We start from the raw sequence: 26,859 nt of genomic DNA, 5'->3' as shown, positions 1-26,859 counted from the left end.
CAGATCTCGAAGGTATTCACAGAACCGAACTGCTGTGTATCTGACAATCAGTTTCAGACTATCAACCAGTTAAATCCTCCAGTCCTTCTGGGACTGGGGACACCAAGGCGTTCCCAGTCCAAATAGCAGATGTAATCTCTTGGCCAGTGGTGGGCCTGTCTTTAGGCCTCCTCCCTTTGGGACTTGCCTGAGTCCTCCTGATCCCTAAAGCTAAATCCCCCTCCCCGCCTTAAAAAAAAAACTTGGGCAGGATTGGTATCAAAAGCTTGAAGCCTAAATCAGCTGCTAACCCACAGCAACATATATTCTCCCATTGCACTCTTCATTGGTGACAAAACCCAGCGATATAAAACAATCACGCAATGCCCTCATTACTTTCAGCTGCTCTCGACGAACGGAAAGCTTTCCACATCACAGTCAAGATTTCCAGGGGCCGCAAGCCAGCACAACACAGATCGAGATCAAAAGCGGAGCTGCAGCCTAGAAAAGAAACCCCGGAAAAAGAACCGCAGAGCCGTTGTCCTGCAGCAATCTGCATGATTTAAGCGGCGAGTAAAGACTGACGGGGCCTTCAAGGAGAGGGGCCGCTCCGTCATGGGTTGACGAGCAGGCGCGGAGAAACCGCAGCGCAGCCAGTAACCTCCCAGCATGAGGCTCGAAAGGAAACAGCTGACCTCAGCGTCTCCCGTGGCCCACTCCGCTGCATCTGTGGTACAGACTGATCCGAGTGGGCTGCGATAGTGGGAGTGGGGGAGCATTGGAGTGGCATGCACTTCAGGCATGTTGGAGTAAGTAATGAGTTTACATCCCAGGTTAGGTGGGAGTGCTATCTGTTTAACAAAAGTGAGAAAATTAGGGGAAATTGCACACTGCCTTGTTGCACAGGTAGCAAAGGGCCTGAGAGAGATGAGTTAAATCATTGGAATTAGTTGAACATGTATTGTTTACAAAGGTCAAAGAAACTGTGCAACAAGGCAAGGATGACTTCTGTGGGGCTGAATTCATTCACATTCATAAAAGCCCAGGGTGTTTCTTACATTGCAGCTGGTGTTTTTGCAATAACCTCCATCACATAGGCTCCTGAGGTGATGTCAGGGAAGTCACGATGTCGAGTTTTAAGGTCCTTGGCTAACCTGAGGGCAAGAGAAGTGGGAGGAAAACTTTACCCAATCACCACTACACAACTTTAACAGAGTTCACAAATTGCTCCAATTCTCTCATATGAATGTTTTATTTAAAACACGAAACACTTATAGTAATGTGCAAAGCAACTAAGGAGACTTACGACGGCGTAAGAGTCATCATCCTCACTCCGATATATTTCTTTTTGGCATCTGTTCTCCCTGAAAGTGGACAACACAGAGGACGAGTGACAGAAACGTTAATGTGTGTAAAGAGAAACGTAATACGTAGAAAAACACAGACTTGCGACAAAAATCAATACTGTAAAAATGCGCAATCCATATTTGTTAACTTCCAAGTACTTCCTACAAACCACCATGATTATCACAGATGATGTGCAAATTAATTGTGCAACAACATTCTTAAAAAAATAATCTAAACAGCCTCACACAAGCACATAATCCGCCTTTAAAAAGTGTTGAAATGGATTTTGATCATCTTGTTTCTTTATCCTGAGGAACCAAGCAGTCAGAAGCTGTAAAGTAGGCCACACACAGAACTCTAACAACATGTAAGATGAAGGATGTACAGAAACTCTTCATCTCTTAGTTCTGCAGGAAGCACCAGCAGCTGGTTTCCAATTTGTTTTCAATCTTCGCTGGGCTGATTGTTGTTGGAATTTGACTGATGTGCCGTTGAAGTAAATTACCCCCAACTTGCTTGTCTCTGATAGCCGCAGGAGCACATCAAAGCCGGTGCAAAAGTGTTTTAATGCATTCCATGAACACAGGACTTCTGCCTTCACTGTATTTGTGGCAGAGGGAAGAAAAAGTGAACGGGCGCTCTAACGCGCAGGCACGCTTTTATCATCAGAGCATCATCTTGTCGGCTGAAGAGCATCAACGAAAGTGTGATGAATTGTGTCACCTCTGGACTGCCTGTCATATGACTCTGCCAAAAACTGTCGAATCTTGTCCGAAGGAATGGCAAAGGAAATGCCAGCCGTCACTTTCAGCGTATTGATCCCAATCACTTCGCCATCCTAAAGTAAAAAAAAAAAAAAAAAAAAAGGTTCTAGCATCTCAACACGTGGTTTTATCCTGCCAATGTAAAAAAAAAATTAAAAGAAAAAAAAAGTGGCTTACCAGATTTACCAGAGGCCCTCCAGAGTTACCGTACTGCAAACAAAAAGCGACAACTTACTTATTTTCTTTGTATGGGAGGAAAACATAAAAAGAAAACTAGGTCTTTTCATATTTACATTGATAATGGCGTCCGTCTGAATGTAGTCCATGTCGGAGTTACGCAGACCGAGCTCTCTGCCGCCCCGCTGAGTGGTGCTGACGATCCCCGTTGTGACCGTGTTCTGCAGAGAAAACGGGCTGCCGATGGCGACGACAAACTCCCCTGGTCTCAGGTCAGACGAACGGCCCAACAACAGAACAGGAAGTTTGGTCTGCACGTGGAAAAGACGGAGGAACAGCATCATAGTTATTTCTGGGATCTTTTTTTTTGATGATGATGATGATGATGATGATGATGATGATGATGATGATGATGATGATGATGTACATTTGACAAGAGGGTAACTGGATGTTGTAAGACGAGAGTTCACAAATCCTAAAATGCCGTCTGTCTTTGCCTTTCTTTTAGTCAAAAGTATTATTATGAGCCCTGGATATAAGAGAGTTTTTGTTGACATAGACAGGACGCATTTTCTGAGTCATTATCCATTTGTATAGCTGTAAATAGCTGCTCAGATAAGAGCAAAGTTCTTCCAAAGCTTAATAGCACTCATAAAGCCATTTCAAGCCGTTCAATAACATTTGCTTTTTGGGACCAACACCGACAGCACAAGATTCAGCATCCTCTGTTATCAAGTCTCCATTTGTAGGGCGGGGAGGAGAAAACCCCACTTTGAACAGACATGAAAGAAGTTACTCTATTGTGCTTTAATGACTGATGCATCGCAATACACCAGTCAAACAAACAAAAGCATAATTTCAAAACTTTTGTAAGATGCAGCGATCTGAAAGGAAATCCGAAGCTCCTCGATGCATCCACTGCAGTCCCTCTGGTGTGCCTCAGACTTCCCATGATCGTGTGTTTTATGAATAATTACAGCTGAAACCACAAGTCGTCTAAACACAACCCCACGCTCTGCTGCAGGGGCTGTGCTCCCACACAAAACAATTACTTCCTCTGCACCACAGGGGAAAATGACATTCATACCAAACAACTGGAACTACAGTATAAACGATCACAATTAGAAGCATGCTTGTTGGCTTGAAAATGGGAGTCTGACTGATGTTTCCAAATGACACCAAATAAAAGCGACGTTAACCTCTGATTTTTACAGGCCAGTCGATTCAGGACACTAGAGGTTTTCCTTAAAGACGTAAGAAGGAGGAACTTATATTAAATTCACAGAGACAGCTCGATCCTCAGATTTACATTCTTTCAACTTGGCACCTCAAAATCAGACCTTACAAATTATTATTTTTTTCCTTACTTTCATTTTAATTCTGAGCCATAGACCGCAAAAGCATGCAAACGAACCAATAAAACACAACGGAAATTCAAGACGCCTACAGTGCTGTCATATTGTCTATGCTACTTGGAACTCAATCCTCCGACAATGCAAAGCACAGAAATGACACAGATCTGCCTCAGAATATGCAAATTACACAAGAATGACTTTGAAATGTCCAAAGCGATTCTCAACCTTACCAATATTATCACAAGAAAACCATGTTGTTGTTGCATATCTGAGTTCTATGTTTGTGATAAGCCAAATCAGATAAACATGTTTCATTTTTATTAACTTTTACCAACTTATTTTATGTAATTCATAAAACCTACGCCTCTAATAAAAGAAAAACATGTCTTTAAGTCTCTGCCAAGACATTCAACACCCAGCTCTCCTGATTATCATAACATGATTCTGGTTGTGTAATAGCAACTGCTGCTGTCTTGACTTTGGTCCTTCTCAGTAGGATGTGAAGCTGTAAATAAATGCAAACTGTTTGCGGCTCGCAGAGGTACAGAATCACCCACGCAGAGTCACACTACATTCTGAAAAATCCAGCACATGCAGGAGTGTAAAATGCAGAAGCCGGCTGACGAGCAGACCGAGTTCATGTGAGACTGCAAAACAAACCAGAACTGCCGACCCCTCAGTGTCACAAAGAACACCTTAGCTTACGTATCACTTAGCAATTCTTACAAGTAAACGATCTGGAACGAATTGTGGAAACTCATCTGGGCATGCGAGGTCTTCTGTCCTGGCTACCCAAGTGACTCACCCTGCTATTTCAGGCAGAGGGTCCGACGCACTGCTGCTTCACTGTGACCGCATTTAAAGGAAAGGAAGGGAGCTAGGTAGAGGGAACAGCACAAAACCGCACGATGGTAGAGCAAGGATGTGAGAAAAACGAGGCTTTCACAGTTTTGTTTGATTCACGTTGAATGGTTTTTGACAAAACGGCCCCTTAGGATTTTTCAGCAAACAGACATTAGAAATTTTCCCTTTGGAAACATTTAGGTTACATAAAAAGCTGCTCTGATGAGAAGAGCCACTCGTTATGGGCATTCATCTCATATAAAGTTTTAAATGATGTGATTTAACATTTTCATAAAGTGTCAAATAGTATCATCGACTGGACCAACAAGACAAGTTGGAATGTATTTTCTCCAATCCACAGTGCGTTAACATTACACATACAGACATCTCTATTAATAAATTGGGGAAATACCCTTTAGGAAGTTGCATCTCAGCAACTTGCTATTTTTTTAGCCATCCACAAGCTTCCCTTTTCCCTCAGTAAGAAATAATATAAACCCTACTGCATGGTCTTAAAATGTACTTCATGAACTGAAACACAGTGGAACAAAAACATGACCCAAAAAAGTACAAAACAAATACCTTTTCACATGGCTGTTTCTCCATCATTTAAAGAAAGGAAAAGTTCACCTAGAAGACCAACCAGATGGAGTCATGTGATAAAAACCCACAAAGTTGGCACTGCTGAGGTGTACAGTCAGAAAACTGTAAAAAAATACACAGAAATTCTAGTTGTGTCAGTACATAATCCAAACTGGTTATAAGTTCAACTCTACCTTTTTTTTTTACCAACTTAAAGGCAAAGACCATATTTTTATTTGATCTACCTTAAAGGAAAAATCATAAGTGAAGTAAGATGCAGGGTTTCACCTGCTGAGTTCTGATCTCATGCCCTCAGGGGCGAGCTATTTAGCATAAAGTGGGACATGATCCAGCATGCTTGTGCAACACACATCCAGTTAACCATCAGAAGATGGGGCCGAATGGCGCCAAAGGAGAGATTAAGAGCAAATGCGTGCATTTGTCTTGTGATGTCTTTATGGCTCACATTTGTTTGAATGCACGCTTGTTTGTGCAAGTTTAGTACAGTTACTAGACAAAGCGTAGTCCTTACACGAAGAAGAACTAAGGCATCAACTAAGTCAACCCTAAAGGTTTTTGTTTTTTGTTTTTTTTCTTGCTACACAGAGAAGTCGCTGGCTTTGCATTGGGTGAAACCATATCCTTGCCGACACCAGTGCGGAAACCGCTATGGTTTCCATATGTTGCTGAGGAAGTTCTCGGTTCTTCTAAGAGCAAACACATGTCCGGGTTTCTTGCAAGGGTGTAGCTCTGCAGCCAAAGCCCAAAGGGGAGTGAGGGGTGTCTCGTTTCTGGCCAGGCGCCGCAGAGATCTCGAGCTGCACAGATCACAATAACGAGAGGAGATGACGGCCGAAGTGTTTGTTTTCCTCAGGGAGACAGCGAATGTGGTCCATTTCTCTCTTACGTGCTTTATTTACATGTTTCTGAAACTGCTTCGTCTGTGAGAGCCGGTGACCTCAGGTTGTAACGCTTTCAGCTGTGGGACCCAAACAGGATATGAAGTCAGGAGAAAACGGACCGAATAGGTAAATTAAAAAGCAACATGCGGCTCTTCGTGCTCAAGGGAGCTGGGGGGAGGGAGGGAGGGGCTGATGTTATTTAGCTGAACCTCAAAACCGTTTAACACCGTTGAACATTGTTGTTCGGTTTTATGACAGCTCTGTGGTTACGTCTGCTTGAGTTTGGGAACAAGAGAGGTTTAAAAAAACAAGAAAGGACTTTAGGAGCTTTTGATTTCAGTTTTATGACAACTCTGTGGTTGTGTTTGCTTAAGCTTGGGCACAAGCAATGCTTGAGAAAAGGTTCTTGAGGAGACTTTGATTTCAGGAAAGAAAATAAACAGTGTATGGTCACTGCTGCTCAGAGGGACAAACATCAACCTTCTGACATGTGAAAGCTTTCGGACTTTTGTTCTTATTCATCTTCAGCAAATTTTTCGCCGATTAAAGGATTGCTACATGGCCATTTGAGGGTTTCCTCATAAACAGTCTTTAAATTTCACTTAATGAACGTCTGCACATCTGTACTGCATCTCCATAAAACAAAACAAAACCACCATAAATAGGTAATAAAATGCATGAAATAAGTTATGTGCGCTGATCTTTTCTAAAAGCATCACTATGGCTGACGCATTCTAGAGAACCACTCACATGCCTACACAACAGACATCGTAGAAAATCGGGAAAAAGTTTTCAATTATACGTTTAAGCATTTTGTTGGGCTTCTCTCCTTTGCCTCTTCGCAATTTAGAACTTTTATTGCAGTTTTCTCACAGTTTAGATCCTATAAAGTATCCTAAAGAAATGGGGAATGAAAAGCAGTTTGGTATCAACCGTGCCTTGGGGACGTTTTGTACCTGGTTTGACCTCCTGAGTCCAAGAATCTTTTTATTTATTTATCCTGTCCTAAGGAAATGAAGCAATGTGACTCTAATTAAAGAGTATCTACTATCAAATGGCTGCTTGTAGCTATTTTGGTTTGATACAGGCCTCTGACCTGTCATCCTTCAAAAACATCAAACACTAAGCAAGAGCCAATAGAATAGTGCCCATGGCAAGTTTTCCATGGGCACAACTTACGTTTGCTGTTCAACTCATATATGTCTTTCTTTTACAAATGTAGCATAAGGTAAAGACAAATAAACACGTTTTCCAGTGGAACCTGGCTCTTTGGCCAGAAGCGCTTTTACAAAGAAATAATGCACTAAATACAAATTTTCTTCCTTTCTGTGCTAAGTTTAGTTTGTTAATGGATGCAAACTGGTAACATGGTTATAAAATTTGGGTATATCCAGAACCAGTGTTGTCCCCTTTCAACCTGTCACGATGTATTAATATTTCCTTAGCTGAATTTATGAAACATATGAAAGAAAACCTCAGTTTATCCGACAGAAAATGTTGCTTTAAGGCCAAAAACTTGATTCCAAACGAGCTCTTAGCTAAAAACGTGGCACACAAAAGGAGGATGATGCCTCTCTCCGGTTCTGCATTTAGTGTATGTGGGTTTTTCCCCTAAAAGGCATCCTTAAAAGATTATATTTATTTGCCACTAATAGTTTTTTAATCCCCTAAAACAGAGGTTCCCAAACTGTGGGGCGCGCCCCCTATGGGGAGGGGTGGGGGGGCGGGAAGCCGTCTGGATGAAAAAAACCATGAACACAGGTCGGGTTTTTACCTTAGAATGGCCAACTCTCTGTTATTCTTATGTCAATTTGACGTAGGAATAGGGACTACACTTCCCATATCTGTGTCCTCTGTCACTATTATCAGCAGTTAAAACTGTTTAATCCGTTGTTAACATGTGGTAACCTGTTTTTCCTAGCCGCCTTTAAACGCAACATGAGCGCTACGACACTCGCGCTTTGTTTACACCTGTGCGGCAGCGAAGGAGACCTGCTGCTGCTGTGCAGAGCTACGCAGGTTTGTTAGAATCATGGCAGCAAACCAGCAAAACACCAAGAACTTTTCACAGTTTTTCCCCCAAACAGACTGAGCTGAGTAAAGCTGTTGGATGCAGGTAGTGTTAGCTAAAAGATGACTAGCTAATATCAATACATCACCTTAAGCTTAACAAGTAGCCTGTAGGTTACCGATGTTGTTGTCTATGTTCAGCTACGTACATTCATTTTGCCCCCCAAAAACGTTAGAGACAGGGAGTCTCTAAGAATCCTCTTCTCCCCTCCACCCCACATACACACGCGCCCCCCCCCCACCACTCCACACACGCACGTCGTTCAACCAGACAGATATTTGTAATCCATAGGGGGGGCCCAGGAGAAAAAGTTTGGGAACCATTGCTCTAAGCCATGATTGAATCCACCCATTTTCCAGTCAGGTAAACAGGTACAAGACCTAGGCTGAAAATGAGTGGAAAAGCACCCAACATGGAAAGAGAAGCGCGTAAAAATGTTCAAACAGCCTAAAGAACGACCAACTAAGACCACTTCAAAAGATTACAAAAATGTCTGGCTCCTTTGAAGGAAAATGTAAAGACATAATGGGCAGTTTACTGTTCTAGCCTTAACGTCTGAGGACGCACCAAGGGTTCGTTCATCTAGTTGAAAAGCTAAAGTAACTCACAGCCCGTTTAGTTTTAAATGGCTGTGGAGTGTCTAAAAGTGACGTCATTGACCAGTAAGCTGAGAGCGCTTCGGGCAGCGCTGCGCTCCATCCAACATGCCTGGAAATCAGTTCTGGAAAAGCCAGAAAGTAGGCCAAGACAAAGTGTACAAAGACCAAGCAGCAAAAATTTGTGCGTGCGCCCGCGTTTATGCGCGCCTTCATTTCTCTTGGATATTTCCCCAACTAATTGCATCTGTGAGCATGGGAACCGTTTCAGCTGAAGAGGAAAAGATGAATCTGGAGAGGAGGACAAAGATTGAATGCCTCTTTAGTGAAGGACGACCTGCAGTGTCTCTGAAGAACTCATCTCCTTGCTGCCAGCAGCCACGAACGCATAAAAAGACTGAATTTGTTTGTCGCTGCTGATCATCAAAGGCCAACAGATGAAACGACATCTGAAAGCGGAAACGTTTACCTCGGCGTTGCTGATAAAAAAGACAGATATACATAAAAGAAAATAGCTGCAACGGGACACTTCTCCCCTCCTTCCTCTCTGCACATAAACACAGACACAAAGGCACACTGTGCATATTCCAAGAGACGGCCCATCCAAACCAGAACCAGGAAAATTTCCCAGGGAGAATGGTTTGAGACTCTTTAGTGGTGTAGCGATGGGAAATACAAACAGTGCGATTATTTCAGAGGGGTACGAGGACTTTATTTTTTCTTGCCTGATTTTTAGAGTAAATCTTGAGGTTATTAACTCATTTACTACTACCAATGCCTAGAGACAGAAGCTGGAATTATGTCTTTTAAAAAAAAAAAATATTGTCACAATGTCTTCTTGACAGGTGGAGCGTTAATTTTTGAAAATGCACGTCCATAAACTCCGTTCAAAAAATTCAACTTTATTGTGCAGCACTGTTAAAAATCACCACATCAAATCACTTTATCGGCATTGTTTGATGGCGGGAGCATTAAAAACATAAAGCCCCTCATATCCTTTATTGTTTTTAATAGTGGGCATGATGTGCTTTTGCTTATATTGATCCTTTGTTTTCTCACCAAACCCACAGTGTTGGGGTTTGCTTATGGCTTAGAAAGATACTTTTTTTTCCCCCTCGTCTCACCAAGACACATGGTTCCAGTTAGCATCCGAGTGGAGAGTCGAAAACTCCACGTTCACCTTCCCGACCGTAAAACAGAAAACTAACTGGTCGGTATGCAGATAGCGTCTGGCAGTGTTTTATGGAGACTCCACGGCGAACAGTGTGTTCAGCGTCGTAGATGCTCTTTTCTCCACATAAGCACATTCTCTCATTTACTATTTTTTTGGGGAGTCTGTGGGATTCAGCAGATTTGTGACAGAAAGTGTTTCCCAGCCTTGTGCGTGCACAGACACACGTCCGCCTGGATGTCGCTTTGCTGAGATAAATGACGACGGTACAAACAGACTCCCTTGTGCAAAAGTCAAGAGGTGTAAAAAAAAAGAAAAAGAAAACCTAACAGGAGTTTAAACGGCAATGAAATCAGTTAGATGGAGGAAATTCACCGCTGAATGGGTTCACTAAATCCTCCTGATTTGTCCGTTTACTGCCTGTAACACACTGACTGCTCATAACCTTTGTTATGTAGAGTGCACCAAAGTTGATTGTCCATTACTGGCGTCTTCATTTTTCTGCAATCACACACAGCTGCAGTCGACCCATCAGCTTACCGATCCTTTCAGATGTATGGATCTACTTTCCGTCCACAGGGTTGCCTCTTTTTTTCCTGTTTTCCATGCTCCCCCCCCCCAAACCCCTCAAAGAAAACCCTCTCCACAGGAACAAGTGAGCGCAGCACTTCCCCTCTTCCCTTCTCTTCTGAATTTCCAGCTGCCGTACACTGACTAATGCATTCCCCAGAGTTGAGGGGTAGACCACAACCCCAAGAACAGACTAAGATCTGCTACCAATAAACTCCGATTTCATTTAGAAATGCAAAGAGAAAAAGTGGGGAGGAAAACTGATTCCCGTCAGAGGAAACGTTAAAGCGTCTCACTCGTAAAGTGATGTATGGTTTTATTGATTTATCTTTGGCTGCCTGCCGAGTCCTGATGTTGACAGCAAATAGCTTTTTTTCTTTTGTAAATCAAAAACAAAGTGTGAGAGCTAGAATTAGGAGTGAAGAACAATAGATGAAGAAAACTGAGTTCTTCGGTGCTCCGTTTTGCAGCTTTCCTTTTGCAGTTGTTGGACAAAGCGGTCCGTTGTTATGAAAGTTCTAACAGAAAAGGCCAAAAAAGAAACATAAATCAGATAAATTGCTCTTAGCGAGAGCTGCTTTTACTTATCTGCCAGTTTTTCTCTCGGTTTCCATAAATTTCACAGCATCAGTCATCTTCACAGATTAAAATGCGTTCCATCATTTCTCTGACCACCAATCAGAAGTCATAAAAAATCTAATTTATGATCATGACTCAAGCTGGAGAATATTCCCTTAGGAATGATTTACAGTTCCTTCTTCTTCTTTTTTTTTTAAATAGAACGATAACATTGAGAAAAGGCTGCATTTTACACCAGACCTCGAGTTTCTGTGTTTTTTGCCCAGAAAAGCAAAGCGTGAGAGTGAGAATGGAAAATCAACAGCAGCATGGAGAACTGTGGCCAAAAGGTCAAAACTAAATGAAGCATAATTCTCAAAACCAGATACTTCAGAGTGAACGTCTTCAGATGACACTTTGAAACATCCATCTGTATTTGACTGATCCAACATGGGACCGGACTTAAAAGCATGCAACAAGCTATAGATACCTTCTTTTTAACTTTATCAACTTTAATAAAGTATTTCTCAGGGTCACTAAGATTCTACAAAATTTTAATCATGACAAATACATCTTTTAGCCATTATTAGAAGATATTCAAGTATTGGATGATCATCTCTTTCTTATGAAGGTTTTATCTGACAACTTGTTTTCTGTGTCTGACATGCGGGATGCCACAGGGGTGAATATTTAGACTCATTCTGCTTTCTTTATACAGACAAGTCTCAGGCCAGCCAACTCATTCAGAAATTCAGCTTGATGTCTGTGAAATTTTCTAAGTCTTACCACTGAGAATAGAGATTAGCGTCTGGATTCCTTCAACTACATTATGATAAACTTTGTCCAGCCTCTTCAAACTGAAGTAGCAAACATAACAAAGGTCTTCTCTGTTGCTCCTTGTTTCACATCATTCTGTGGATTACTATTTATCTGTTTTGGAACCCAAACTGTGGGAAAGTTTTCATTTAGATGTTTGGACAAAAAGCTAATTTAACTGGACAATGTATTGCTTCACTGTTACATTTATTGTCTTTCTGATGGCCATATTTGTGTCTTTTTACAGCTTATTTTTTTAAAAAGTGTTTGTCTGTGTCATTAACAGAGTTATTTTCTAGAGGTGGGAAGCAACAAAGTACAACCACTTTGCAGTTTTACTTAAGTTTTAATCATTTAAGGTATCTGTACATTACTAAAGCATCTTATTCTCAGACAACTTATTATTTTTACTCCTCTAACATTTAAAACAAAATATTATAGCGTTCTACTCTTCGCATTGTCAAATTGGGCTTGTTTCTCCTACATGCATCAATAATGTCATGGTGCAAAAGTCACAATTAAAAGAGAAACTGAATTGCATCCAGTGGAACCACGATCTGTGATGTGTAGAAAAATATTAACAGCAGCGCAAATGAAAGACAGTTAATGGGGAAACGTTGAGGATGATGATGGAACAAACTGGGAGGCATTCCCATTAACGACAGTGTTTAAGAGAACTCTTCAGTACATTTTGGGCCAAATCCCAGATGGAGAACACAAAGTTCTGGCGTTCAAGAATTTTTGGTCAAATTGAAAAAAGAACAAAAAAAAAAAAACACACGAGTAAATGTGTATTTTTTTGGAGCAAGTTGTGAGCAAAAAAAAAGAGAACTCTTCCACTTTGTGCACCAAGAACTTTTTTGTTTTGCTTTGCAGGATTGTCAAAATGTATCATAAAAGGTGAAAATAGTTTTCTACTTTTGTACTTTGGTATACTGCAGAATCTCAAGTACTAGCATTTTTACAAGAATTCTTTTCACAAATATTTTTGGAACAAACTTTTCATTCACATAAGTAAAAAAAAAATCAGAGTAAGTTTTTTTTTTTGCGATGCGTCTCAACCTTTTATGAAAAAAAAAACAAAAAAACGTATGGCTCCTCGATTTTTCTTTCATAAACAAACTAAACCCGACTTGGCTGTCAGTAGCTTAACTGTGTCAGATGCTTCTAATGAAGACGCAAATTTGAGAAGTTGAGGAAAACGTCTTACTGTTTCCGCGTTTACAGCCCAAAGCTGAAGTTACTTAAAAGAAGTAAATACTCCCAGGTCTTTACTTGAATAAAAACACTGCAACACGTCAGGTCTAGTTTGGGTGAGACCGTTTACCCTTTTAATGTTAATGATAGCTTTGCTGGCCCCCCTTCCCTCTTATTATAATCAAGCCATTCTCTAATTTTTTCCAGGTATTAACTTTCACTTGCTCCAAATATCAATCACAAGTTTTTCTTCCCAGATTAGTAGAAATGCTATTCATGTCTAAATCATGTGGTCTTCTCACAGACACCACAGGTCTTGTGAGACCGTCTGCGTGTTTACGACCCACGCAGACTTCACACAATGACTAACACTTTAAATACAGAAGAAATCATATGAGGGTGAAATCATTTCCTACATCAAGGGTATGGTAGCTATAAATAAGCCCTTGTTTATAGCCTACTAGATAAAAAATGTCAGATTCTGCAAAATACATTTTGTATGTACCACAATAAATCACTCTAAGCTTTTTTTTCTCTCTTAATGTGATATTAATATAACATTCTTTGATCTCTCAGCAAGATAAAGCAAGTAAGTAAGAAAGAAGAAAAGAGACTGCCACTCATCTGAAAGCTTTACGGTCTCAGAGCGACCAGCAACGTTGTGCGCCAACACTGGCGATTCTTTCCACCTGGATGAAGCTGATAGCTGGTTTCTAGAAAGCAATAGCATCTAATCCACCTGGAGGAACTCCATGTCCTGTCATTTAATAAGGCTGTATTATGTTGACTCTCGAATGTTTTATTTTGTCAATATATTTTTGATGGCCTGGTAAAAACCAGTTTCTTGCTCTGCACGGATTTGGACAGAAGGTTCTAGCTCCTCAGCTATTGAGAAACGTTTGCTTTCGGGAGACGTGAACTTTACCCAACGTTTGCCGGCGATGTGGGTAATTCGACACTATGAAGCTTACCGGAAATTGTAAAAACAATCCTCTGCTTCAAAGGGAGAAATGCCGAGCTGGACGACAATTTGTGAAAGCAATAAAATATCTCAAGCATTCCTCAAGCGGCGACTTTAATTACTCGTTATTTGGATGCGTGGCCAACAAGGACTGAACTGCTTTGTTCACTTCTTCCACTGCCCATGCTAAAACTACAGCAGTGGCAAAGTACAAATCTAAAGCAGCGCAGGAAATCTATGTCATCCTTCACAACTCTTCCTTCTGTTTGCTGATTGTTCCGGATGATGATCAACAGAAGAAATCAAGCTCAATAGGAGAAATCCCATGTGGAGAACAGAAAGGAGATAAGAATTGAGCAGAATTGCAGGCTAATATTTTGATGTTAATGTGGTAGCTTGCAGCAACATGTCTTCTCGGCAAGGTCTCATTTTAATATGCTATACAGCTCTGGAAAAAATGAAGCCCTCAGAAGCTTGTTTTAGTCATGCCAGCACCTTGAAAACATTTATATATGTGATAGTGCTTTACTTTTTTCTTTGTAAGCTGCTGATTCAAAGGATAATTAACTTAACTAACAAAAACTAAGCGCTTCTACCTTTGGTATTCTGGAAAATGTTTTTGCATGCATCGTACAAACAGGGACTCCTGCATTAACGCAATCATGTCACCGTGTCTAAGAGTATTTGTCACTGCTGAGTCAGCACACATGAAGATGTGGGGTAAGCAGGCTGGGAAGCCCCCAGAACCAGGAACAGCCTGTCATCAACGGATGCATCAGCTTTTATCAAACAATGAACAAACACAAAGCGCCTGCCACTGCGATGTTTTTCTGCAGCCTTTGCCCACACTGTTGGCTTTAAAAAAAGCGAAAATTGCTCAGCATCACTTAAGACCTCGTGTAAAACGCATTGTGTTCCTGTCGTGAACATCCTTTCAGCCGTGTCATCCAGCTATGAGAGCGAGCCTCATAATGCACTCATCCCCCCGCTACGTCTCAGTCAATAGGCCTGGGCTCTCTGCCCCGCATTCCTTCACAGGACTGACTATGATTAACGTCCAACATGGATTCCTCTTGTCCAGCAGACGGCAAAATAAAGACGGAGACGGGGGGACATGCGGAGAGAGGGAGAGAAAATGCGACAAACAGATGGACTGTGGTGAAAGTGTAGTCTTTTCTTTTTACACAAACCCTTTCAGTCAGTGTTAAGCGATAGTCTCCACCCGTTTCTCGTGAGATGAGCCGGTCCATATCTGTGTTGTTTTTGCAGCTCGACTCTGAGCACAGACGGGATCTGAACTTGGTCAGGCTGCATCTGCATTCTCACTTTGCATCTCTTGCACCTTGAATGATCGGTAAGATTTACGGCATTTTTATATATACCTCAAGTCCAGGGATCTTAAATTTTTACGTTTTAACAAAACGTAATTTCAACAATCCTGAGCAATCCCTCTGTATCTACTTAGTGAAGACGCACATTTTTCACCAGATCTCCTCGAGGAGATTTCTGCTCAAATTGACCAAAACGAAACCAAAACATATATAAGCAAAAACCTTCCATTAAGGCTGAGTCATAACAGCATGCCTCTCTCTCTCTCTCTCTCCACCCTCCTTCTGTGTAAGACTTGCACTGACCGGTACATCAATCTTGATGAGGGCTATGTCTGACTTCTCGTCCACGTCTTTGATTTTGGCGTCGTAGGAGGCGCCGCTCTTGAGCTCCACTTTCACTCTGTGTTTATTGGCCACGACGTGGGCATTGGTCACAATCTGGCCGTCTTCTGACACGACGAAACCGGAGCCACTGGCCACAGCGACCTCCCGCTTGGAGTAAGTCATCCTGGAGAGGGACAGAGGAAGACAGAAGGGGAAGAAAAACTCTTCACTTGCAGAACAACAAATAAAACGCATCAGTTCAGGAGTGTTTTTTCTGTACTCAATGTAAAATAAGAAGAAAAGAGATTTGTGTCTGATTTCCAATGTCCAATGCTTCTAGCTGATTCCAGTCTGTCTCTGAGAACTACAGGAAGCAACATGCTGAACAGTTTTTCAAGCATTCTTGATATATTATTTAAGATACAGTTTACATATGGAGTCTTACTCACCTCGCTCATTTCAAAAATGGTCAATTTTGACTCTTTTTTTTCCCCTCAGAACTAAATCCATACAGAAGTGGATAATTTCCAGAGCAACCTGATAGAACTTTGTGGAGGTGTTGTGATGAAAAAGAGCAAGTTTCCTAAACGTTGCTTCCCCCCTTAACTCTGAGACCCAGACATATCATGATAGGAAATAAAAAACAACATAAACCCAACCAAATCTATATTATTGGCAGAGTTTCAAACATAAATGTGTCAAATATTGCATGCCAGTAACAATTTACGATTGTGATTTTGCAAGCATTACTATTTTGATTATAACTATGTTTTCAAACAGTGAAGCTCTGCTAAACTTCTTCAGCTCTGGTCATCAGTCAGTCTCTAGATGCATTTCTGTATATCAATAACTAAACGTTAGGTAACGCAAAGGTACGCCAGTGGGAATAAGAAGGCGTCTGACAGACGAGGTCTCATTGAAACACTTTGCAGGCAACTTTGACAGAAAACTTTTGAGATGAAACAGACAGGCAAAATCTGGAGAAACGAAAGGAAATGCGGCACTTTCCCACACTCACAGAAACACACGTTCAGATGAACAGCTTGAACATACTTGCGGAAAAGTTCAATGTGAACCACAGAGGGAGCGATTTTCTCCACCACGTCGGCGATGAAGTTGTATTTGTGCCTCGGGCTGTCTGGATTGTCCTGAGCTGCGCACACACACACACACACACCCGCACGCACACACACACACACACACACACACACACACAAAAGATGTCAGACTGGCAAAATAAACAATCCATTCACCAAATATAGTGCATGATGTAAGAGTCGTGTGAGAATAGAAAACTCACACTTGAAAAGAAAAAAGGTTTTACCAAAACACAGGGCGGGAAAAAAAAAGAGATGACACTTCTGAGGGTCATACTGTCTAGGTCAGCTCTGGCATTCATGCTCATTTCCAATGTTTGGTTATAAACATAAGAAATGACTGCTTTGGAATGAACTGGATCACGTATCCAGCTTTAGGCTGGTTAGGAAATTCTGACCTGGTAATTAACCCCCTCCGAGATGAAAGTTTAAACAAAACTCATCGTTTCCTCTGAGCTTTTCATCCTTTTGTTCCTAAATCCCCCTCCCCTTTTTTTTCATGACACGTAGTTGGAACCATTCTTTTTTTCTTGTTTCTCTCATGAGGCCAATTTTCAGTCATGATGTTCTGAGAGGAAAAGTCAAAGGCACCCGTGAGCCCTGGGATATCATTAATTGAGCTTAAGAAACGAGGACACTTTTTGCTCGAGGTGCAGTTACGCCAGCGCTGGCTCGGAATGCAAACCGTCTTGGCGAAAAGGAATGCCACTAAATTATACAGAACGAAAACATTTATCAACCCACAGGGGGGGGGGGACAACGGTGTCTTCACATGATCCCCGAATCCTTCCCGGCTGTCAGGAAGCACATCTCCTTACAATTTATTGAAGCTTTAAGACATTTCATGCAGAAACAGAAATGTAAAGCACCATGTGACGCAATGACAAAGTCAAGGGGGTCGACAGAGTACGAAAGACGCGTCCTGAGGGAAGCATGAATTTCAGAAGGTGAACTCCATATTCTTCATTTGAACTAGAATGGCCCGTTTACACTTTCTACAAACAGAAATGGCTTTCTTTAAAACCTCAACTTTTTTTTACATTTTTTTCCTTTCCGAACTATAAATAGAGTATTAATTGTGATAAACGCCGGGCTGCTTCTCACCGCTACATTAAAGGAAGGTAATGGAAAGACTGGAGTCATTCTCCCCCTCCTCGCTTCAGACCTGGGAGGTGTGTGGTCGCCTTGGAAGGCACGAGAAGCCCTATTGGTCGGAACTCATCTCGTTTTTATAACCCCCAGTAAAAGACTCCCAGTTCCTTCCACTTCAACGTGTTATTATAAATATAGTCTATGAAGACGTTCTTAGATTTAGCAGAAGAAAATGTCACACGGATACAGACGGTGCTCTGGAACATTTGTACTATGCGCAAAAATGCAATGTGTCAGAAAATCACCTTGAACACACAGTCCCCACAATGAAATACGGTGGCAGCGAGGTCGTGCTGTGAGAAAGATTTACTTAATCAGAAACACCAAATCAAATAGAAACGTTGATGGGTGGATGATTTTAGATGAATAAAGGCCAATAGAATGGCTTAGATTGAAGCATATTCAAAGTATCTGAATCATCCAGTCAACATCCAGACCGCAGTCAACTTTCTAAGCTGTGGACAGAACAAAGTTTTACATTAATAGATGCACTAAATGCTCACTGGACTGAGTTTGAGCTGTTTTCCAAATAAGAATTGGCTAAAATGTCTTTCCTTAGATGACCAATGATGTAGAGACATACTCCAAACGATCAGCAGTTGCAGCTAAAGTCAATTTCAGGCTCATCTCAGTCACACAGACAGTCTAAAAGTTACCACAGGTTTAAAAAAAGAAAAAAAAAATATGCTATTTGTCTCTGGCTGCACAGTGGCGCAGTTGGTAGAGCTGTTGCCTTGCAGCAAGAAGGTTCTGGGTTCAATTCCCGCCCTGGGGTCTTCTCTTTCTGCATGGAGTTTGCATGTTCTCCCTGCGCATGCGTGGGTTTAAATTGTCCCTAGGTGTGAGAGTGTGTGTGCATGGTTGTTTGTCCTGTGTGTCTCTGTGTTGCCCTGCGACAGACTAGCGACCTGTCCAGGGTGACCCCGCCTCTCGCCCGGAACGTTAGCTGGAGATGGACACCAGCAACCCTCCCGACCCCACTGAGGGACAAGGGTGAGAGAAAATGGATGGATGGCTAATTGTCTCTAATGTGAGAGATGGCTGGAGGCCCTCAGTACCGTACAGATTCAGACATAAAGTGAAGTAAAGGAAACGGTGCGCGAGGCTTTGCAGACACACAGACATGACTCAGATTGAATAATACCCTTATCTGCTCTGACTTGTTGTGAGAAAAGACTCACCCCCGTCCCCCATATGAAAGTCATATGGAGACATATGGAGACATTTGGTGACTGCTAATAAAAGAGTCAAATAAAGTTAAGTGTCCACTAACAACAATCAGATGGGTGGAAGATTGTTTCTGGAGTTGGTGAAGGTGTTAAAAGTCAGGAAAGCATTAAGACACATTTACGAAATTTTTTTAATATAAACATCCAAGTTGTTTTTTTTTTGTTTTGCTTGCGTTTTTTTTGTTTGCAATGTTTAGCAAACGGAGGGCTCACTATTCTCACAGCTGGGTCTATCCGTTACACCACCCACTGGTGCATACTACACCACAAAAAGGTCCCAGTTCAAGGTCTCGGCTTGTTTTCCCAAGTTCACCCAGTGTTTTACTGGCACTTAACACAGAGGAGCAGCTTCTTCATCCACATGAAGAACCAGTTTAGCTCTTTTAGCTTATTCATGCAAACAAACCCAAAACGACTCTCAGATCTGCACACCATTCCGTGCCGTTCACCAGAACATTTCACTTGGTTTTGGTTCAACGTCATGATTTTTTTTTTGGTTTTGTTTTGAAAACCGTTCAAAACTTCCTGCCTCTTCCTAATTGGTTCCACCTGCACTCTTCTGCTTGCCTATTTGTACTTAAGTAGTGGTATGACAGTCAAAATAAAGTCCCAACATGTTAACTCAGACATTTTGGTTTTTTTGATCGCGGTGAAAAACATAATTAGTTTAATTATTTTTGCGGGGGATGGAGGGGGTTACCAGCTGGCGCTCAAAGGAGAAAGGCAGGCCACAGGCTGCCAGTCCATGACAGAGTAAACACTGAATCAGACGGCCGTTCATTCTCACCTTCCAGGTCAATTTTAACAAATCACCAGTTAAATTAAAGGGCACGAGTTCTGACGGCAGGCAACACACATGCACAAACAAAACGCTGAAATGTCAGACGGAAGGGCAGCAGCTGACCTGGAGAAGTAAACACTCCGCACTGACATGCCAAAAACTGAACATGAGCAGCAAAATTCACTACAACATGAGAAAACACATCTGAGATACAACAACAAAACAAACACACAAAATCCAGGGTAAGCTATGATGGATGCTGCTGATGTACTAAAATTGTTTTTGACAAATGGGTCAATGAATGTACCTTGATGACAATTTGCTTTTACCTTCTATTTCATGCAAACTGAGCACAAACTGGAAATCTAATGCAAAATGTGATTTTCTCCATCATGCTGTTATTTATATAAAATGCAGTCAACCATTTTGAAAAGTAAGAACAAATTGTCAAAGGTTATCAAGTTCAAAACCATCAACTCTGGGTACGGAACATGAAAATTGGAAGTGCAATATTTATGCCAAAAAGAAAAACATACATTTACGAAAACCTGGCTTGGAGGTCGTCTCATCTCTCTTTGATTGAGGGAATAAAAGAGCTAAAATACCAACAATCATCTGGTTACGGGAAAACAGATCATCATTATGAATCATCCAGCTCCAAGTAGTTGATTTTAAAAAGAACGCTGGCAAGATTTCAAGGCTGCTCCTCAAGTATCAGGATTATCGAACTGGGTTACAATGAGTCTGGGCTCATTACTCCATAGGTCAGTGGGTCTTGGCACCCATGTGTCCGGCATCCAAAACAACTCTTCCTGTGGTTTACTGATAGGTTATATAACCTTTCTTTACCTTGGTCTGTTTTTCTTCATCTAGTTGGTTTCTTTGGTTCTTTTTGTGTTTTCTTTATCCACAGAGCAAGTATACAATAAGACTTTTGAAAGAAAAAGAAAAGAAAGGTAAGATATCTTTGGGGATCTACAGATAACCAACAGTGACTATAAGATGAGACCAGCAGCTGATAGAGCAAAGGTGTCCATTTCCAGCTCTGAAGATCGGTTACCCTCCACCTCTTATTGATTGAATGATCAAAACGGCTCAATTACTTCATCAATTTACGCAGAGAATTTGGGCCATATCTTCAGGCAGAAGGAGTGCCAGCTTATCTGTGATGTGTGGCGTGAAACACCTGTGGACTCTGTCATTTCAGAATTAGAAAGAGGTCTGGCCAAGCTGGTGTCATGTCAATGCTGCAACCTCATCATGCTCATAGCTGAGGGCTAAGAAGCCTTTTTTTTTGTAATTCTTGGCGCCGTCGGTGCCAAAATGATCTCATCAAGCAGCTGAAACAGTCCATGCTCTCAAAACGAAAGAAGAAAATAAAAAACATGGCATGTTCAGGCTCCTTGTACACAGAGCAGCATGTGATGGACTACTAATGGGATTTAGGATGGCGAGAAGCGCACACATAAAGGTGGTTTAGATAGAAAACAAATTTCTCACATTGTCAAAGTGTAGTCTTGGCATAGTCATGAATAAAGAGACAGGGGATTGAACAAGTGTGACTAGCTGCTCATTGGGTTTATTGGATCATTTTATAGTATGCAAAGAGAGGCGCATATGAAAACATCAGACTTCTGGAAGTCTGCTGATCAGCTTAGATCAGTGCTTCTTAAACTTTTTCAGCCTGAAGACCCATTTAACAAACACTCACAGACCACCTAGCTTGAAACTGCCCCCACATTAACACACAATATCTTAATACTGAAGATATCAAGTCTTTTAACTCGTTGTCTCTGTTACTCCAAATGTGAAGAGTGGCGGTGTTTTGCAAATGTGACACTGGCCACAACAAAACCCTTAACACGTCTCGCGGTTTTTTAAAATTATTTACAGATTCTGAAAATATAGATTCTAAGCTATCCAATGATAGAAAACGCATGAAAATCAAAAAAATATATAAGAGAAAAATAGAATAGAGTTACGTTGTCAAAAACAAACATTTTCTTTCAGCTGGTTAATAGCCCAACATAAAATAATTTTATTTTAGGTGCTAATTACATGCAGTTAGTCTGTCATATCACACTCAGCACAGCCACAGACTTGCTACATGCTATGTATTGTGGAGTTCAAAAACAAAAGTTTTTCAACTCACCCTCTGAAACTTTCCACTGATATCTTCAGGCTTTATTTTTAGTGGCTCTGTCCTTTCCAAGGCACTCGTCCATTGTTATTTCTAAACACAATCCTTTGGTGAGCTAACTGGAGCGTCGCACTTTGAGCTCGCGTCACGTCTAATAAACGGTTGTTTACATGCAGTACCACCAGGGGGCGCCCGCGGACCACCAGTTTGAGAAAGAAAGAAAAACTGATGTTGTCGCTAATGGCTTATGTTTCCTGCTCCACAACATGCAACCATGCAATCTGTTGAAATGACACACAGTCCGTCCTTAGTGAACTTTTTTTTTAACACATTCCAGATGGGGCAGATTGGGTATTGTCTTGAACAATTCAACTTGTAAACTTTGTTCAAATTGTGGTGCAATAAAACTGCTACATACAAAGAAGACACCCAAATTGTCTTCTTTGTATCTGTATGCAGCTAAATATGGGTTTAAGCAAACAGACATTGGCAAAGCAGCAGGAGAGACACTATAGAAGCAAGTAAGAAAACAGATGAGTAGAACACAAAAACAGGAGCCGAGACAGACCGTCCTAACGTTGCAGACAGAAGTCAGAGAACGACGCTCTAATATTCTGCAAAGCTAAGACAAGTTCAGGAAAAAATGTGCACATTCAGCAAATCTGAGCAGCCAGTCACAGAGTGAGCCCTGCAAAATCAGCTGGGAAAGAAGGTGGGAATAGTCTGGTGGATCGTCTGCCAGAAACTACTTTGTTGGGTTTTTTTCGTTTGCTTAAAGCGTCTACGTTATTATTATCGTCATAGCACTGCAATCAAAATCAGAATGCTCACACAATTACACACGTATTTTTTAACTGCTCAGCCGCTCCTCAAGACTTGACATGCAGTTCAGAGATAAACCGGAAGACTCATGGACATCTAGATGCTGCAGGTATAAAATTCTTCTAGACTCATCTCCAACAGCCTAAAAAAAAAAAGGATATTTATCTACTGAATCCAAAAGCGTCGAGGCAATATTGTGACCTAGTTCTCATTGCCAAAACAAAGTACTTGTTTAATCGAGGTCATTACTGTTCAGACGCAGAGTTGAGATCATGCAACTGTTACTGTACTTGCACATGTTTTCTTAATGTGGGGCCAGGTTTCGCAGGGGTACGGTCAGTGTCCTCAGAGAGGGGTTGAGTTTCTGTAATGTGCCGCCTCCAGCACAACCAATGCTAGAAATACTATGAAACGGAGTGCGTTTAAGGCAGCATTGTTGCAAAGTTCGGACATTAGCACTGGAAATATGACTTGCTTTTTCTGAAGAAAAAGAAAAGTTTTTTTCCCTGGATGGGATTTAGTGAGAACTCACCACCGCAGTCTGTTTCAGACATGGTTAGCTGCCTGGGAATGACTTACACTAACCCTTTAAGTTGCTACTAAAACTGACAGCCCAATGCGGTGATGCAGTCTGTCCTTAAACTGCGCCTTCACGTTTTTTTTTTTTTAAGATGCACAAATAAAAACCTTTCCTTTAAATGTGTGGGCTGCTAATTTGGTGTTTTCCTCTTGAATCTCCTGCCTGTTTTAAGCTGTCCTCGACAGAGGAGGACTTGTGGCTTTGAGTCAGGTCCAGGAATTCCTCCACGTGACAACTAGTGTGTGATTTACGAGTGACAAAAGAAACAGACTGGGAGGGAGAGACAGGGAGAGAGAGAGAGCAAAACGAGAAGGAGGAAGCAATTGGAGGTTTGATTCTGGCGGGGGGTTATAAGTTTCCAAAAGCTCTGATTGAGGTTTCAGGCCTTTGAGGCAGCAGGTGCTGAAGCGTTTCATTGATATGTTTTTAAGTGCCCACTTCCAAAAGCAGTATGCAGGATAAATACACACTGAAACCAAAGGCGACGTACAGTATATTTAACACCTGCAGCCTTGAATGTGTGTGATCACTCCTCCTTCCTGAGTGTTTCAAGTCATGTTTTAAGATAGACACATACCACATTGATAATGATGATGATGATGATGAATAACACGCTTGTTTTTCTTAGATGGATTGAATTGCTCCAGGAGAATGATGTCAGTTTATTGAAGTGCTCTGATTAGAGTGAAATGCTTTGACAAAGCACAGATCTGTCGGGAAACGGCGAGCTTTACAACAATCACGTCAGTATCGTTCCGATTTTATTTTTATCCACCCTTAAGAATTCCTTTCTAATCAACTAAATCACACAGGCCAGGAGATTGGCCTGCAAGAAATCACGGCAATCGTGCTCATAAAGTGACCTTACTGGGTACGCATCAAGCTTTACATCAGTGGCGCAGCGCATGACTTCATCCAGTCAGGCAAAAGCGAAGACAGTCCTCAGAACGAGGACGATTCTGTTGGGAACAAGAGGGAACAGCCGGTTGAATGGTGGCTTTTGTTGTCCAAGACACACGGATATTGTGCGCTGCTCTGAGCTACAACATCTGTGTAAACTTGAGACCTGTCAGAAAACGTCAGGTCAGTCCAGTGAGAACTGAAGGGTCAGGGCGAACACCTGGTAGGGAAGACTGCAGAGGTACAGCATGAATGGATGTCAGTCAATTAGAACGTCATCGAAAAGTTCATTTGTTTGAGTCATTCTACTCAAAAGGTGAAGCTTGTGTTAATATGCATTCATTACATATGCTTTCAGTAGTTTATTTGTGTTATTTTTTCTGGGAAAAAAAGCTAAAAAAAAAATAAACAAACAACCAGTTGTACCTTATGACAAGATCAGTAAAACAAATGTTTCCTTTGCATAAGTGTCAGCACTCAATACTTGCACGGACATGAGGTTTAGGTCAAACCAGTTTGCTGACTATTGAAGCATAGTGATATAATACCAGGTATTGGTACATTTGGCTGTAAGTCCAGAGAGGGAAATAAAAATGAACAACTCCATAAGCCTTGCCAGCAGAAGGAAACATAAAACACCCTGAAACTTCTTGGTAGAAGACTGTACCGGCAAGATAATGGCAAAAAAAAAACCTCAACTCAGAAGGTTGGACTCAGTTCATCTCCATGACTATGATCCACCTCAGCAGGCAGATTCTCTAGGATGTCCACAACATGGGAACCTGATATTCGAATGAAATGTAAAACTTACTTTCATTTGAAAATAAAACTTCGAACCACTGAGAAAAATGTTACCTCAGGTTCACGAGAGGCTTATTAACATCAGAGATGCAGCATGTGTGGGTTGGCTGATGAAGCTCCAACTCCAGGTAAGGTTCTCAGGTTGTGAATTTCCCTCCCCCAGTCTCTTGAATCCGTGTTACTTCTACATGTCTTTCTACCACAGTTCATCCTTCCACTCAACTTTATATTATTATGGTTAAATACAGACCCCTGTGAACAGTTAGCAGTGACCTTTTGTGTCCTGTAAAAGGTGTCTATGATGACCATCTGCTGGACATCTGCCAAGTCAAAAGCCTTCAGTGTGATTGTGTCACCCATATCAAAACATTTATTCAGTGCAACACAAAAGAAGATTGTCTGAAAAACAAAAACTCAACGTGGGTTTTTAATAAGTGTGAGACATAAACATCAAAAATGATCAAACCTGAACTCTCATCACCGGAGCAACGACAAAAATCCTCTCAACCGCAAACACAGACTCACCTTTCCCGCAGGCTCCCCGCTGAATGAAGAGAACAGGTGGCTGCTGCAGCTTCTGCGCCCGCCGGCTCACCCTCTTCAGCTCGCAGATACTCCGGTAAGACACCCCGTCGCTCCCGCACACCGGCTCCGTGGTCTTGCACGCGCAGATCCCGCCCTTGCTTCTCCTCCGCACCGTCACGCTGTACGCCACCCCGCCGGACACGGAGCACTCCAGCCCGTCTCCGCACGTCGGGTCGCCGAGTTTGCCGCCGCCGCCGCACGCCTCCCCCTCGCCGGACGCGCACACCGTGCAGCACTGGCAGACGTCGAGGGCTTGTCCCGCCGGGCAGTCCGCAGGCAGACGGGGACACATGGATTTGTCGCACACGGAGGGGCATCCGACAACATAGCGGCTGGTTATCTGCGCATCTGCCTGCAACGACGCTGCGGCCACGCACAACAAGAAGGACCGAAACATTGTCCAAAAGAAAAGAAAAATATATATATAACAAATGAAAAAGGAGAGAGTTAAGTGAGAGGTAGAGAAAGAAGTTTTAAAAGTGAAGCACGAAGTTCATAGAGAAAGAAAAGTTCGGTCCCGGCTTTGTAGGGCTATAGGATGGGAGAGCTCTGTGCTGAGAGGGGGGGAGTCATTGCAGCTGGAGAGGCATTTAACAGAACCTCTGCGCAGCCAATCTCTGCGCACGTTTTTACTGGCACCGCATCACACACGCAACTTTCCAGTCAGTGGGAAAAGGCATGGAAAGTGGTGCGTTCACGGGGCGCACTGAAAGGGAAAGCAGAGTGCCGGTGCTCCAGGAAAAGACCGAGGACAACGTGACAAAAGAGAGAGAGTGAAAGAAAAACATCACACACACACACACACACACACACACACACACACACACACACACACACACACACACACACACACGCACACACACACACAGAGAGAGAGAGAGGGAGGGAAAGAAAGAGAAGGAGATGCAGGCACTTGCATTTTTTGCCTACCTACTCTGGCCAAAAAGATCAGAAGAACAACTTTTCTGATCTGATGAAATCATACCAGAAATGTTGGAGGTGAGATCCAAGGCAACCTCCCACCTCTGCTGTGAAGCATGATGATGGCAGTGTCATGCTAAGGGGGTGACATCTGGAGGCTGGAGCTGAGCAATTCATCAACATTAAAAATAAAATATCATTAATCACACATATTGCTCTGGAAGTTAGACTAAGGTGAATTATTTTTTTTTTTAACCCAGCAGTGACAAAAAAAAAACAAAAAAAAAAAACAGGGTGCTGAAAAACT

General features: G+C 42.0%; 1 protein-coding gene across 2 annotated transcripts in view; it reads right to left on the bottom strand.

Annotated features, from left to right (window-relative positions):
* LOC103476703 (serine protease HTRA1A-like) overlaps positions 1-26,469 on the bottom strand; it is a 28,246-nt gene extending 1,777 nt beyond the window's left edge. Inside the window, exons 1-8 of one of the 2 annotated variants that reach the window (XM_008429210.3) lie at positions 25,572-26,468; positions 16,598-16,697; positions 15,524-15,728; positions 2,384-2,578; positions 2,268-2,300; positions 2,050-2,164; positions 1,286-1,343; positions 1,038-1,133 (exon numbers count right to left, since the gene is read on the bottom strand). In XM_008429210.3, the coding sequence (XP_008427432.1) occupies positions 1,038-1,133; positions 1,286-1,343; positions 2,050-2,164; positions 2,268-2,300; positions 2,384-2,578; positions 15,524-15,728; positions 16,598-16,697; positions 25,572-26,028 (1,259 nt within the window). In that variant the 5' untranslated portion in view covers positions 26,029-26,468. Of the gene's footprint in view, positions 1-1,037; positions 1,134-1,285; positions 1,344-2,049; positions 2,165-2,267; positions 2,301-2,383; positions 2,579-15,523; positions 15,729-16,597; positions 16,698-25,571 lie in introns of both variants that reach the window. The other variant, XM_081616376.1, reaches the window with a different exon arrangement.
* Positions 26,470-26,859: the final 390 nt, after the last annotated feature.

The sequence above is a fragment of the Poecilia reticulata genome, chromosome 15, assembly GCF_904066995.2.
Source record: "Poecilia reticulata chromosome 15, P_reticulata-male-v2, whole genome shotgun sequence".
Taxonomy (NCBI): Eukaryota; Metazoa; Chordata; class Actinopteri; order Cyprinodontiformes; family Poeciliidae; genus Poecilia; species Poecilia reticulata.
The sequence above is the reverse complement of the archived record's forward strand: the minus strand, read 5'-3'. Positions and strand labels throughout refer to the sequence as shown.